A 16336-nucleotide genomic window follows, 5' to 3' on the forward strand; every position below is an offset into this window, starting at 1 on the left:
AGGTCTGAGTGTCTCTGAGAAAGTCACGGTGAATCCCTTCTGATGAGTGCATGGAAATAGACTAAAAGAAAAAAAATGGTGTCCTCATGAGTACCTCATCAGATTCAAAATGATAGAATGAGGGTGAGGATGGTACCTCACTGAGGTTGAGTGTCTGCGCAGGATATTGCTGATAAAAAGAATTGAGTCTTTCTTTTGCTGTTTACAATAAAATCCTTCCAAGTTGCCATGTATATGTAGAGCTCTTTATATTCTTTGTGCAACAGAATTATGTTCTGATTAAAGGTATTCTGGTGGAATTATATAAATTTATTTTTAAATTCCTTCACAGGGTGTGGGTGTTACTGGCTAGGCCAATAGTTATCACCCATCTCTCATTGCCCAGCGAGCGGGTAAGTGTCACCCACATTGATGTGAATCTGGAGGCACATGTATTCCAGACCAGGTCAGGATGGCAGTTTCCTTCACCATTAGTGAACTAGATGAGGGATTTTCTCTGGGAGTTGACAATGCCAATGGAATGGTAGGTGAGGACAAGGGAGACCCTATCTTAATTTAAATCAATATTTAACTCAATAAGTAAGAGTCTGACATTGGTGCCCTTGTTATCCAGTTCGTAGAATCGTATAGCCACAGAATCCCGAGTGTGGAAGCAGGCCATTTGGCCCATCGAATCCACACTGGCCATTCGAACAGCATCCCACCCAGACCCGCCTGCTCCCACCACCCTATCCCAATAATCCTACATATCCCATGGCTAATTCACCTAACCCACACATCTCTGGAGACCATGGGCTATATAACATGGTTGTTATCCACCTAAACTGCACATTTGCGAACTTGCCAGAGGATGTTGCAGTGTGAGTATAGGGCTGGGGTGATTGTGTCTGATGTGCATCTATTGTGATATTTCTAGTTTTAATAATTCCTATTGGTTGCTATTCATTGTGCCAGGCAGACCTTTACCCATTCCTGTGTCTGTCCAACTGTTGTGCTCTCTCTCTCTCTGGGCTCCATCTCCACCTCTCATTTACTCCTCCAACCTCCCACGACATCATCAGCACGTATTCCAACCTCCTCCCAGCATCAATCAGTTCTGAAGAAAGGTCACTAGCTCTAAAACATTAATTCTGCTTTCCCTCCACAGATGCTGCCAGACCTGCCGAGTTTTCCCAGCAATTTCTGTTTTTGTTTGAAGAGGAGGCGGCTGGTGCCTGCAAGCTGGAAGTTCTGAAACTGCGGTAAAGCGTCACCTTTTGCACCCTCTGAACTCTGTCTCCATCAGCAGTGCCTCAAGCTGGCTCAGAATTGTACAGCCCCCATTTTCCTCTTCCTCCTCCGGCTCACCGGACATTCTAACAAGAAACCTTTTCATTTCCTTTCAGGCATTAAGGAACACAAGAGTGGAATTGAACCCAGGTCCCTGGCACTGGAACGCAGCTCACCCCTGAGTCACTGTGCCAGCCCTGTTCATTGAGAACTGTCAATGTGACATTGGTGACCTCAATTTCTCTGTGTCCCTTCCCATTTCAACTTATCTCCCTCTGAAATGACTGCGCTCTGTGGTTCCCAGTTCTAACCCTGACTTTCTGATCAAGCCTGCCAACAAGGGTGGTACTGTTGTTGCCTGGCGTACTGATCTCTGCATCTCAGAGACTGAGCGCCAACTCTCAGATGCCTCCTCCTACCTCTTCCAGGACCATGATCTAACCATTGAATGCCAGGCCATTGTGTCCATCACGGTCACTGATCTCATTTCACCTGGTGATCTCCACCCTGTGTCTCCAAGCTCATCGTCCCTCGACCCTGCTTCTTCCTCCTTCCCAAAATCCACAAACACAACCATCCAGGCAGACCCATTGTTACTGCCTGCTCCTGCTCCCCTGACACATCTCTTCCAACCTCGATCTGATTTCTTCCCACCTTGTCCGGTCCCTTCCCAATTACATCCCCGATTCTTCTGATGCCTTACATCAGTTTCAGAATTTCCAGTTTGCGGGCACCAGCCACCTCCTCTTCAGGGTGGACCTGTGATCCCTTTACATGTCCGTCCCCGATCAGGATGGTCTCAAGGCTCTCCACCTCCTGAGAAAATGGCCTGAATCATCCCCATCCACCACTAACCTCCTCTGCCTGGCCAAGCCTGTTCTCACCCTGAACAACTCATCCCTTTAACTCCTCTCACTTTATTCAGGTCAAACAGGGGGTGGATGAGCACCCACATTGGCCATAGTTCGGTCTGTCTCTTTGTGGTGTACATGGGAAATTCTTTGTTCCAGTCCTGCTCTGACACCCACACACAACTCTTTCTCGTGTTCATTGATGACATCATCAGTGCTGCTTCCCTCTCTCAGTTTGAATTGGAAAAGTTTATTTGTTGCAATTTCAACTTTTACCCTGCTCTCACCTTCCCTGGTCCATTCCTGACTCCCCCCTTCCCCTCCTCGATATCTCTGTTTCCAATTCTGGCCACCAATATCCACCACAAACCCACCAATTCCCACAGTTACCATGACTAATCATCCTCACACCTTGCTTCCTGTAAAGACTCAATTCCATTCTCCCAGTTCCTCCATCTCTGTCGTATCTGTTCTGATGATGTCAGTTTTGACAAATGGATGCTCAGAAACCTCCACCATCTTCCTCAACCGATGATTCTCCACCATCACGGTTGACAGAGCCCTCAGCCGTGTCCGACCAACCTGCCACATTTTGGCCTTCACACTCTCTCTTCCTTCCCACAACAGTGATAGGGTCCCTCTTGTCCTCACCACAATCTAACCAGGATCCATATCCATAGAATCACTAGCCGCCATTTTCTCTCCCTCAGCGGGATGCCACCACCATACATGTGGCCCCCTCCCCTCCCTTATCAGTGTCCCACCGGCACTGTTCACTTTGAGACACTTTGGTCTACTCCTCCTCCACTCCCAACACCTTCCCACATACCCACACTACTCTCCAATGGAATTGCCATCCTTTCTTTAACATGAATACCAACCTTTTCCAGGCTGCCATCAGTTCTGAAGAATGGTCGCTGGTCCCAAAATGTTAACTCTACTTCCTCCCAACAGATGCTGCCAGAGGTTTTCCAGCAATGTTTGGTTTTGTTCTTGATTTCCAGCATCCTCAGTTTTTAGGTTTTTGGCTGACTTGGTGAGCTTGGTTTGATTTATAATTGGAGAAAGTGAGAACTGCAGATGCTGGAGATCAGAGTCGGAGAGTGTGGGCGCTGGAAAAGCACAGCGGGTCAGGCAGCATCCGAGGAGCAGGAGAGTCGAGGTTTCAGGCCTAAGTGCTTCATTAGCAATGAGCTTGATGAAGGTTCTGCTGGCACAATCGGTGAGTGCGGGGAACTTATATGTTAGTATAGAGGCGCAAGCAATGCTGGGGCTGTGAGTTCGAGCCACCCCGGGAGGAGCTTTATTCGACCATTGCAAGATCCACTGCCTCCGAAACCAATGCACGGCCTACCTGGCACGTCACTTCTGCCTCGTAGTTGCCTCCACAGCAGCCACTTCTGCCCCCACCGATGTCACTCACCAGAACAACAACAATGACATTGCCTATGTCATACATTACATCATTTCTGCCCCCATGGATGACACCAAGGGCATCACTTCCCCTGACCCCAAGGATGAGGGTCACTTCTGTTGGTGATGTCACCCACGATCCCATAACCACACCCACTCCAGTTAATGTCTCCGCCCCCACTCAGAGCTCCAGCCCCACACCAGGTCGTAGATCCCAGCCCTGCCATGTATTTACCATTCCCCCGATTCCCCCCTCACTGAGGATGAACATTCAGGCCTCAGCAAAGGCCTCACCTTCATTCCCCCACACTCCTGGATCAATGGGTTTGACACGCGATGTGGCATCAAAGATTTCTTCCTCCGCCTCCGGGCTCACTTTTTCCACCAAGACTCCTGCCCACCCTCCGAGAACCCCTTCTCCCGCCTCCAACACACCCCATCCACCTGGACACCCCATGCTGTCTGTTACCCACCCTTGAACTCTGCATTTCCAACTGCTGCCAGGACATTGACTGCTGCAAACTGTCCACCCCCTCTCACCCATTCCAACCTCTCACACTCGCAACACGCAGCCCTCCACTTCCTCCGCTCCAATCCCAACCTCACCATCAAACCAGCAGACAAGGTGGGGGTGCAGTGGTAGTTTGGCACATCGCTGAAGCCAAGTGCCAACTCATGGACACGTCCTCCTACTGCCCCCTCAACCATGACCTCACCTCCCTCATTCCTGATGAAGAGCTTATGTCTGAAACGTCAATTCTCCTGCTCCTTGGATGCTGCCTGATCTGCTGTGCTTTTCCAGCACCACACTGCTCGACTTTGATGTATTATTGTCACAGATCTTGATCAATTGGGTCAATGGGCTGAAGAGTAGCAGTTGCAGTTTAGTTTGGTTTAATGCGATGTATTACACTTTTAGTAAAACAAACAAGGGCAGGACTGAAACAATTAAAAGTAGGGCCAAGGGTAATTTTGTAGAACAGAGACCTAAGGGTTCAGGTGCATATTCTTTGAACTTTGCATGATTTATGGATAGGATGGTTAAGAAGGTGTTTGGCACACTTGCCTTCATTGCTCAGACCTTTGAGTCTCGGAATTGGGAAGTCATTTTGAAGTTGTATGAGACTTGGTGAGGCCTTTTCTGGAGTACTGAAATGCCGCTTCAGCTGGAAAGAGTATTTAGGCCCTTGGATGGTGAGCAGGGAGGAGGGGAAGGGGCAGGTATTGCACCTTCTGCAGTTACCTGGGAAGGTGCCCTGGAAAGGAGAGGGGTGTTGGTGATCGAGGAATGGGCTAGGATGTCCTGGAGGGAATGATCCCTGTGAAATGCAGACAGTGGGAGTGAGGGGAAGATGTGTTTGGTGGTGCCTTTCTGCTGGTATTGTCTGAAATGTTGGAGAATGGCCCTTTGAATGCAGTGTGACTGGTGAGATGAAAAGTGAGGGCAAGGGAGACGAGATCATGCTGTTATGAGCGATGGGAGGGGCAAGGGCAGAACCACAGGTCATGGTCAGATGTGGCTGAGGGCCCTGTCAACCACAGTGGCAGGAAACCATAGTTATGGAAGAAGGAAGCCATGTCAGCAGCGCTGCTTTGGAAGGTGGCATCATCGGAACAGATACGATATCGGTGAAGGAACTGGGAGAGGGATGATGGGAGTTCTTGCAGGAGGTGGGGTGTGACGAATTGCAGTGAAGGTAGCTATGGGAGTCAGTGGCTTTGCAGTGGATGGCAGTGGACAGTTTATTCACCAAAATGAGGATGGAGAGGTCAAGGTAAGGAATGGAAGTGTTGGAAATGGACAGTGTGAAAGTTATAGAAGGGTGGAAGTTGGAGACAAAATGCACAATTTTCTTCAAGGTCCGGATGGGAGCAAAAGGCAGCGCCCAAACAGTTGTCGAAGTAAAGAATTGTGGGAGGGTACCTGTGTAGGACTGGAACAAGGATTGTTCCACATACTCCATAAAGAGACAGGCAGAACTGGGGCTCATGCAGGTGTCCATCGCTACTCCTTTGGCTTGGCCGAAGTGAGGTGAATTAAAGGAGAAAGTGTTCAGTGAGAAAACAGATTCAGCCAGGCAGAGGAGTGTGGTGGTGGATAGGGAGTGTGCAGGCCTCTAGTCTAGGACAAAGCCAAGAGCTGTCAGACCATCCTGGTGGGGACTGCAGGTATTGAGGGATTGGGCATCTATGGTGTGGCAAAGTTGGTATTGTTTTGTTTTCCTTATTGCTTCACTGTTTTGTTATACAGCAAAGACAGTAAATGGATCTTCCACCAGATGGTGACGATCCATCCGCTGCATGATTTGATTAACTGATGGATCCGACTCAAGGATCTGATTGGCCTGCACTACTCCTACCTTGTGAGTATGTATGCATGGGCCTTCCCCAAATTAACACTGTGGCCAGCCTTATAGTCAACGTCCACACCCACAAACAAAGTTTTGTCATGCATCACCCTTTATTTCACAGTGATTATACATTCCCAGCAGTTAGAAAAACATCAGATAAGCAAAGGCGAGAAAATAAAGGCTTATTTACTCCATAAAAGAAACCCGTGAATGTGTCATTTTAAACAGGAATAAAACCTTTTCAGAATCACAGATTCAGTTTGTCTGTGCTCAATATGCGAAGATACTTTTGAGGAAGTCAGAATTGTATTTCATCTCCAGTCTCTGGATAATGATTTGGACCAATTTTAAAGTGCTTCATATTGGAGTCTCAAACAGATTCAGTGCCCCATTGGCAGATGCCTCCAGTGAATATGTTGCCCTCATACTGGGCACCATCTATGGTTGATACAGTTATATTTGTCCAATTGTAATTTCACTGCACAGAAGGCACACATAGATTGAAATTAGAAGCTGTGCTAAAAAATCCTCTGCATCGTCACAATTTAAGCATTCCCGAGTAAGTAAATATTTCAATCTGAAACTAATAGAGTGGTAGAGAACCCAACTCCAATCTCACATCTGAAAAGTGTCATGATTTCACACGTAATTACTTCAGTACTTTGTGCTCTGCAACAATACACTGTTCTGTCATTTAAACATTCAACTTTAAACATTCTGATGAGCATGACTGGAGTAAGCAAATATAATCCATTGCTGTGTGAAGAGAGAACATTTTGGAACTTATCATATCACCAGAAACTTCTTGACCTCAGTTTGTACCCAATTTCTTTAAAGCAACTTTATAGAAAAGGGAAATTAGTAGATAGCTGAATCCCTGTTAGCGCAGAGTCTACTACCTGTGAACAATTGGGATTAATCCGATGTGTGTGTGAGACTTTAAGATCAAATCACCAGAGGAGTCACTAAAGTCTTTCCCCTCTCCCTAAGATCCAGGTATCGGAAATGAATCCAGTCCTCCATTTGAAGCCAAGCCATTGTTTTATAAATATTTACCATCACTTCCTTCCCTTTGTGCTCTCTGCAATTTATTTTAACTGGGAAATGACAGGACTGCAGTTCCTAGTGAGAGCGAAGAACTAAAGAACTACCTACCCAGGATTATGTGTTGACATTTTGAGTTGAATACATGCAAGAGGAGCTTCAGAAAGTAATTGACCAAAAACATTTGAAAACTGAATGTCCAACAGAATCAGAAAAGGCAAAAAAAACCTGACTGTTTTAGTGAACAGAGCTGAAGTAAGCTCATGCCAAAATGAGGCACTGTGAGTTGGAGACAAAACTTTCTCACTGCTGGTGAAGGGCAGTGTTTATGAAGAGGACCATAGGGCTCTGAGGAGAGGAGATTGGGGGAACTGTTCGATACTGCAAATACTGGCCCATGCACAGAGTGAAATCCAATGTGTACCAGATGGGAGATCAAAAGAGCTTAGAAACATAGAATAGTATTAAGCACAGCTCACTGTTTGATGTCTGAAATGTTTAGAAAAGTTTTAACTTTTCTTTTGAAAGGCAACTTCCATTAGCCCAAGTTTGTTAAACCAACCGAGGTAAAAGAAACTGCTATCAAAGGATTTGCTGTCAGCTTCCAAGTCCTTCTTCAATTGAAGCACACGATCTCCGTATGCTTGGCTGCTAAGATTACTGCCATCTTTTTCATCAAAAGCCCTGCAACAGAGTGAAGTAAATGTCAGTTTACTTTGGAGCATAAGGCCATTGAAAAGAAGAACAACAGCTGGCTATTCAGCTCCCACTTGAAATAACTGTAATAGAATAGAACATCAGATATCACAGGGAAATGATGTAGTTTGGGTGGGGCTCTGATCAAAGAGAGTGAAAGTATTCTTCCAAACACCACCAAGTGAGATATTTGTGAGAATGACAGAAAGAAGAGAAGCCCACCTTCAGATGAACGGACTCAGTTGAATGGGGAGGTATTGCCATGTTCTCTGAAGTAGGAAGTGAAGGTTTTGTGACGTGTGTCGACTCAGTAAAAGGTTTGTGTTAATCAGCATCTGCACCTGATGTGAGCAGCCCATTAATCACAGTCTGACCAGATTTTGAGTCACGTGGGTAAAAGAAGTGATGCACTTAATGTAAAAGACTTTGGTACAATACTCATAGAGATCAACACAGTGAGAAAATTAAACTTCTCAAATAATCCAGGCAAAAAAAAACTGATGGCAAAAGTTTAGCTTTTGCAAACAGATGATATAAATCAAGAAAACTACACATAGTCAAAGAGATGGACAGCATGAAAACAGCCTTTGGTCCAACTTGTCCATGCCAACCAGATATCCTAACTTAATCTGATCCCATTTGTCAGGAGTTGGCCCATATCCCTCTGAACCCTTCCTATTTATATACCCATCCAGATGCCTAATGATGGTGAGACAAAACGTGTTCAGCTATGTAAAGTGAGGCTTGAGTGTCTGGAGAAGAGTGGAGAATTTGTGGTAGGAGTACAGGTCAAACTCTCAGCTCCAGGAATACAACTTATCATTGCAAATGATGGAGCTGATACACCGATATCAGCTCTACTCTAGTTGCAAAGCCAGTGGAGGCACGGGCAACTGAAGCAATGCAGGATGTTTATCCAGGAATCTTCCCAGATTGTGTCTTAATGAGATCACAGAGACACAAGCTGAAGCAGGAGAGATCAAAAGGCACAGATAAGGAGGCATTCTCCAAGACTGTTTTTGATCAGATAAGTGGGACAGAGCAGGAGCCAATTGTTACAAATGCAAGTATCTTTCGATCTGCGAAGCTTATTGAGTTACAGCAGAAAGGTGAGAATTTAAAGCAGTTGTATCAAAAGGCATATACATGGAAGGAGAGTGAATGTATCCCTGTGCAATATTACCTGAAAAATGATGCCTTAATGAGGAAATGGAGACAATCACACATTCAAGCAGATGAGAAATGGGCAGATGTTCATCAGATTGTTTTGCCAGTAGAATATAGGAGGTGTTGGAGTGGCACATGAGCTAGCACTTGGAGGTCATATTGGAATGAGCAATACACAGGCTAAAATACAGAGATTTTTACTGGCCTGGACTACACAAAGATGGAGTTGAATTTTGCCAGGCATGTCATACATGTCAGCTAATAGGAAACCGCAGGCAGTAAGAAAACCTGTACCTTTAATTCCTATTCCAGCATTTGAGGAATCTTTCACAAGAGTCTTGATTGATTATGTAAGTCCCCTACCTCAAACAAAAAGTGGGAATAAGTACTTATTAACAATAATGGATATATCGACTAGATTTCCTGAGGCAGTCCCATTACACAATATCACAACAAGAAGGGTTGTAGAAGAATTACTTAAAATGTTCACTGAACATGGACTACCAGTAGAGACACTGTCACAATATCAACCCTTTGCTTCAGGAGACACAAAAAAAGCATTTTAAGTCATTTTGTTACACATCATACTCACCTGATATAGAACCAATCATGAATTTTTGCTCCGATTTGAACTAATGGATCTTTTGGCTGAGGTGTACTTGTGATTTGAGGAGTTAATGTAACAAATACTTTGAAGTTATCTTGTATTTTGCCATCTTTTATGTATCCAATGATTCCCCAAGGGGCCTCGAGAGGAACAATTGTTTCTGCAGACAAAAGGGAACACAGTTGCAGTGTTTGACAAGGTGATAATTAGGGGCATTGCCTGTCGTGATTTAAAAGTTACAAATGGGGGAGGGATGATGGACTGGTTAACACCCCACACATCTATCATTCTCTTGAAATACCTGTAGCCCTGCTTGATTGACAGCTCTGGTTAGAGACAAAAAAAACAGCAAATGCAGGAATCCAAGATGAACAAGCAGGAGGCTGAAAGAGCACAGCAAGCCAGACAGCATCAGGACTGAAGAAGGGTTACACCTGAAACATTGACTTCTCCACCTGATTGACAGCTGTGACTGTGAGTACTATTGTCACCTTCACAATATTTATTTAATCGAGGTTAAGAGTTTCAGTGTTTGTGGTTTCTGCAGTTAAAGCTGCAATGAGTTTTGATGATTGCCAACATTTATATCCCACCGTAAAAAGAGGTTTATTTTAACGGAGTGGAAAGTTATGAAAGAATGAACTTCTAAAAAAATTTTCATAAATCCTGCTGTCAATATGTGGGTCATTGCTTCTGTACAGTGTACCGTGGGTAAATAGGCAGTGGTGCTCCCTAGCATTGGGGACTTGAGGGTCTATGGAGTTTGAGGGGCATACATTGACCTGGGCATACAAGAAACTGTAGGGTTTGTTTGTGGCCTGGATGGAAGGTTGGGGTGGGGATGACAGAATGGGTTTGGGACAATGACTGCAGGGTTTTTCTGTTTTTATTGGAACTGGGATGAAAAGGCTGCCTCCAAACTTTTTCCCAGGTTCATGGCCTGGCAGCAGCTCACAGCTGACTTCTGAGTGTCTTCCTTGTCATTTCCTCCAAGCGCAGGGAAGACAACTCTCACTTTCCATTTTCAGATGAAAATCTAGGCCTGCATCTCCAGATTCTCCAGCCAAGACAGACAGTTTCTCAGAATTCACCCTCTCAAGTGTCATCAGCAACTTGGATCTTGTAATGGGATCACCTTCTTCTAACATCTGGGGCCTCAGCACTTATATCCAGAGCATCCATTAATTATGCTTGCCATCATGAAAATGCTACTTTTATTTCTACTTCCTTTTTTCCTTCATTAACCAATACTCTTTCTTGCCGATATTTTACCTCCAATACTTACTGTCAAATTAGGTTTTTATGAACAACCTTATCAAAACATTTTAGAACTTTAAGCATTCTATTGGTACTGATTCCCTTTTACCCTCAAAAACCTCTTGCTTTCATTACCTAGATCACTGAGGAAAGGAATTGGGACGTCATGTTTTGACTGTACAGGATACTGGTGAAGTCAATTTTGGAGTCATGTATACAGTCTTTGTTGCACTGCTAAAGGAGAGATATTATTAAATTGGAGAAGGTTGAGAAAAGGTTTGCCAGGATGTTGCTGGTTCTGGAGGCTTTGAGTTATCAGGAGAGGCAGGATAGGCTGGAACTTTTTTCACTGGTGTGGCGGGGGTTGCTTGGTAACTTTATAGAGTCTTACAAGATCATGAGGGGCATAGATAAGATAAATAACAAATAACTCTGTGGTGTGTGAGTTCAAAAATAGAGGGCATTAGTTTTAATGTGAGAGGAGAAACATTTAAAAGGGACCTGAGGGTCAATGATGTTTCTTATGTGGAATAAACTGCCAGAGGCAGTGGTAGATGCAGGTACAGTTACAACATTTAAAAGACATTTGGGCAAGTTGATGAATAGGAAAGGTTTCAAGGAATATGGGCCAAACACGGGCAAGTGGAACTAATTTACTTTGGGAAACACGATCAGCATGGATGAGTTGGACTAAAGGGAATGTTTCTGTGCTTTATGGCTATGACTCTTTTACTGTATTTTAGCATCTGGAGAGATTTGGAAAATTAGACCTCACAGTTCCATTTTTCAGAACCTTTTCTATTCTATTGGTCTTCTTGAAATGTTTCTATCCTGGAATATTTATTTCCAAACATTGGTGTCTTTGTAAGAATATCTCTGGGTACTGGATCTATTTTCCTTTTATCTATTTATGTAACCAGTTTACCTGAAGTATTACAATTTATTTACTGATAATCTTTACATTGACCTTACTCACCGATACGCTATCCCCATGAAACTCTCTGTCTCTTCCTATGTCACTTGGCTTACCTTTTTCCAGGTCACCCCTCTGCCCTATTGCCTTGACTTTTGTCCCTGAGATTAGAAAACCTTACTTTACCCCACCTCGCTCTGGGCTGGATAAGGTTGCCATGTCCAAAGACAAATCAGAGATCATGATTGGAATGAGAAAGTGTGCTTGGTATCCCACTGTACCCATATATGGACAGCTTCCACAGATTCCAATAGGTTAGTAATGGAGGGCACAATGGACAGAATCCTGGAACAACCACTAAGATCAGCAAGCTGGAATCCTTTGGTCAGTGTGTTTCTACATACAGAAAGTTTCAAATAAGCCAGGTCAAATATTTCAGGGTTGTTTTCAATTCCAATGTTACAGTGAAGGAACAGGAAAATTACCTGCATCATTGTGGAACTGTGAATATTCAAAAAATCTTTTGAGGCCGGCCTCCACCACATTATTGATAACCATTCCGTGTATTTCTGTTTCAACCCAGGGGGCAAATTTAAATTCTGCTTCTTCATAACCCTAAAACAAGAAAATAACATTTATTAACATATGATGTGTGGGAAATCGTGTCTCACGAACTTAACTGAGATTTTTGAGCAAGTAACAAGATTGATGAGGGCAGAGTGGTGGCCATGATCTATATGAACTTCAGTAAGGTATTTGACAAGGTTCCTCATGGAAGACTGGTTAGCAAGGTTAGATCTCACAGAATTCAGGGAGAACTAGCCATTTGGATACAGAACTGGCTCAAAGATAGAAGACAGAGGGTGGTGGTGGAGGGTTGCCTTTCAAACTGGAGGCCTGTGACCAGTGGAGTGTCACAAGGATCGGTGCTGGGTCCTCTACTTTTTGTCATTTACATAAATGATTTGAATGTGAACAAGTAGGTATACTTGGTAACTTTGCAGATGACACCAAAATTGGAGGTGTAGTGGGCAGCAAAGTTACCTTGGAGTACAACATGATCTTGACCAAATGAGCCAATGGGCTGAGGCATGGCAGATTGAGTTAATTTAGATAAATGTGAGGCACTACATTTTGATTAAACAAATCACAGCAGGATTTATACTCTTAATAGTACGGTCCTAGCGAGTGTTGCTTAAAAAAGACCTTGGAGTGTAGGTTCATAGCTACTTGAGAGTAGAGTCGCGGGTAGATAGAGTAGTGAAAAGGGAGTTTAGTATGCTTTCGTTTATTGGTCAGAACATTGAGTATAGGAGTTGGGAGGTCATGTTGAGACTATAGAGAACATTGGCTCAGCCACATTTGGAATATTGCGTGCAATTCTGGTCTCCTTCCTAACGGAAGAATGTTGTGAAATTTGAACGCGTTCCAAAAAGATTTACAAAGATGTTGCCAGGGGTGGAGGATTTGAGCTATAGGGAGAGGCTGACTCTGCTGGGGCTGTTGTCCGTGGAGCATCGGAGGCTTAGGGGTGACCTTATAGAAGTTTGTAAAATCATGAGGGGCATGGATAGGATAAGTAGACAAACTCTTTTCCCTGGGGTAGGGGAGTCCAGAAATAGAGGGCATAGATTTAGGGTGAGAGGGGAAAGATGTAAAGGGACCTAAAGGGCAACCTTTCCACACAGAAGGTGCCACCGGAATGGAGGAGGCCGGCACAATTACAGCTTTTAAAAGGCATCTGGATGGGAATGGAAATAGGGAAGGTTTAGAATTACAATCTCTATAGTATGGAAATAGGCCCTTCGGCCCAACAAGTCCACACCGATCCTCCAAAGACTAACCCACCCAGACCCATTCCCCTACTCTATCTAATGCACCTAACCCTATGGGCAATTTAGCATGGCCAATTCACCTGACTTGCACATCTTTGGATTGTGGGAGGAAACCAGAGCACCCGGAGGAAACCCACACAGACACAGGGAGAGTGTGCAAACTCCACACAGACACTCGCCCGAGGCTGGAATTGAACCCAGGTCCCTGGTGCTGTGAGGCAGCAATGATGGCCACTGAGCCACCTTCAAGTTTAGAGGGATATGGGCCAAAGGCTGGCAAATGGGACTAGATTAGTTTAGGATAACTGGTTGACATGGATGAGTTTGACCAAAGGGTCTGTTTCCGTGCTGTACATCTCTATGACTGTAAAATGTCTCTGAAAAAGAACTTTGTTCAGAGGACTGTCCCAGGTGTCTGGATGGAGCATTAAGGTGTCATTTAAGCTTTGAGTTTTAAAGGGAATTGGGAGATGTTGTTGGGATCTTGGTCTCAACACTTCTTAATTCATTTTGTTTTCCATTCAACTCTTTCATCTTGGTCATTTTTTACACAATGGGCCATTTTCTCCCTTGGGTCTTTGGTATAAAATGTATGGAATGTTATTGAAAATCTTCCACACTCAGTTACTGCAGATGTACACAAGATCAAGAAAATGTCAATGGCGTTGAATTTGGTCCTCGTTTCTGGTTGAGAAATTTGGACAAAAAATAACCAATTTCAAAAGAATGTCTGATATTAGAAACAGGAACAAGGCAGTAAGATTTTGGCTGATCTTTGACTACACTTGATCTTCCAGTTTCTCACCTTGTTATGATACCTCCTGATGTGTTTTGAGCCCAAAGATTTATCTACCCCAGCCTTGAATATTCTCAGCAGTTGATCATCGACAACTAAATAGTCTAAAGATTGATGATCATCTGAGTGAAGCTGGAGATTCCACAACAGGCTCATCGCTGCTTTCCAATGCTATCCCTATCTCCCTTGATATTATTTAGAAATCTATCGGTTGATGTCTTAAACATAATCAATGGCCAAGCTCCAGGGGTAAAGGTTTCCAAACTTCACTGCCCTCTTAGTGAAGTGATTCTCCTCATCTCAGTCCGAAATGGCTGGTTCTCTTATTCTGAGACTGAGTTCTCCAATTCCCGAGACTCCAAGCCAACAGAAACACCCTTTCTACATAGAACATAGAACATAGAAGAATACAGCGCAGTACAGGCCCTTCGGCCCTCGATGTTGCGCCGATCCAAGCCCACCTAACCTACTAGCCCACTATCCTCCATATGCCTATCCAATGCCCGCTTAAATGCCCATAATGAGGGAGAGTCCACCACTGCTACTGGCAGGGCATTCCATGAACTCACGACTCGCTGAGTAAAGAACCTACCCCTAACATCTGTCCTATACCTACCCCCCTTAATTTAAAGCTATGCCCCCTTGTAATAGCTGACTCCATACGTGGAAAAAGATTCTCACTGTCGACCCTATCTAAACCCCTAATCATCTTTTACACCTCTATCAAGTCACCCCTAAACCTTCTTTTCTCCAATGAAAACAACCCCAAGTGCCTCAGCCTTTCCTCATACGATCTTCCTACCATACCAGGCAACATCCTGGTAAACCTCCTCTGCACCCATTCCAGTGCCTCCACATCCTTCCTATAGTATGGCGACCAAAACTGCACACAATACTCCAGATGCGACCGCACCAGAGTCTTATACAACTGCAACATGACCTCAGTACTCCGGAACTCAATTCCTCTACCAATAAAAGCCAGTACGCCATATGCCTTCTTCACCGCACTATTTACCTGGGTGGCAACTTTCAAAGATTTGTGTACATGGACACCAAGATCCCTCTGCTCATCCACACTACCAAGTATCCGACCATTAGCCCAGTACCCCATCTACCTTAGCTGGCCCTTTAAGTGTTTTTAAAATGTCAATGAGTAGACCTCGCAGTCTTGAAAACTCTGGAGATTATGTGCCCAATCTGTTGTCCTGAGGATGAATATCAGTGCAGTCATGTTTCAGAGTTGAGGGGTAGAGTGGTTGTGGGCGATCGGATACAGTCATTAAATAATTTATACTGGTACAAAAATGACAGAATGCAATAAACTTTGAATCGTACTTACATTCTCCAAGACGGCAGCCTCTGGTTCAGGACAGTTCAATTCTTCACAGAAATTTTCCACTTCTTGTACGTCGTTCTGCGCAGCAACCAGATACCCGAAGAGGACAGACACAGTTAAGAAGAGTCTCAGCATCTTGGTGTCTGCTCAAATCGGTCTTGAACGCACTGACTGACTCTCAGCACCTTCAGGTCGATCTGATGTTTGAGTAGAGACTATGGATTGCTTTATACTATTTTGGGGTGATAGTTTTGAATATGGCTTGGCTGCAGGCATGAATGTCACATGATAAGGAAACAGATACAGAAACACAACACCTGATTAAATATGGAAATATTATTTCATTACAACCTTGTGATGGATCATGGGTCCAGTTCGTCCTTTCTGTGGATAGTCAGAGGCTGGATACACCAAAAGATTTGAATCAGTGTCCCTCAGAAATCCCGATCCAATCTTGTGTCTTAAAGTCTTCGGGTGGGTCTCTCACCCTGAATTCGATGTGGAGACTTTGGAGAGATCTGATTAGATTCCTACAGTATGGAAACAGGCCCTTCAGCCCCACAAGTCTAGATTAACCCTCAGAAGATTAACTCACCCAAACCCATTACCCCACTCGATGTTTACCCCTCAGCAAAAGTGAGGACTGTAGATGCTAGAGATCAGAGTCAAGATTAGAGTGGTGCTGGAAAAGCACAACAGGTCAGGCAGCATCCGAGGAGCAGGAAAATCAACGTTTTGGGCAAAAGCCCTTCAGGAATGATTCCAGATGAAGGGCTTTTGTCTGAAACATTGATTTTCCTG

The 16336-nt window shown here is 44.3% G+C and overlaps 1 protein-coding gene across 1 annotated transcript; it reads right to left on the minus strand.

The window, feature by feature from the left end:
- Positions 1–5975: 5975 nt before the first annotated feature.
- On the minus strand, positions 5976–15696 carry LOC148151340 (uncharacterized). Its single transcript, XM_087976386.1, has 4 exons — positions 15539–15696; positions 12054–12183; positions 9384–9558; positions 5976–7612 (listed from the first exon to the last, which is right to left on the minus strand). Exons 1-4 carry the CDS (start codon positions 15668–15670, stop codon positions 7438–7440), a joined length of 612 nt encoding a protein of 203 aa, XP_087832512.1. The 5' UTR covers positions 15671–15696; the 3' UTR covers positions 5976–7437.
- Between the last annotated feature and the right edge of the window lie 640 nt (positions 15697–16336).

This window comes from Chiloscyllium plagiosum, unplaced genomic scaffold (genome assembly GCF_037043375.1).
Source record: "Chiloscyllium plagiosum isolate Xiang-an unplaced genomic scaffold, Cpla_swu_hap1 HiC_scaffold_3, whole genome shotgun sequence".
Classification (NCBI taxonomy): Eukaryota; Metazoa; Chordata; class Chondrichthyes; order Orectolobiformes; family Hemiscylliidae; genus Chiloscyllium; species Chiloscyllium plagiosum.

What these genes read in the sequence shown, in the direction of transcription:
- LOC148151340 (XM_087976386.1), bottom strand. Translation starts at nt 15,670, where the DNA reads ATGCTGAGACTCTTCTTAACTGTGTCTGTCCTCTTCGGGTATCTGGTT. An exon ending in AGGCTGCCGTCTTGGAGAAT is followed by an intron (nt 12,184 to 15,538) that starts GTAAGTACGATT and finishes TTCTTGTTTTAG; the next exon opens with GGTTATGAAGAAGCAGAATT. An exon ending in ACAGTTCCACAATGATGCAG is followed by an intron (nt 9,559 to 12,053) that starts GTAATTTTCCTG and finishes TTTTGTCTGCAG; the next exon opens with AAACAATTGTTCCTCTCGAG.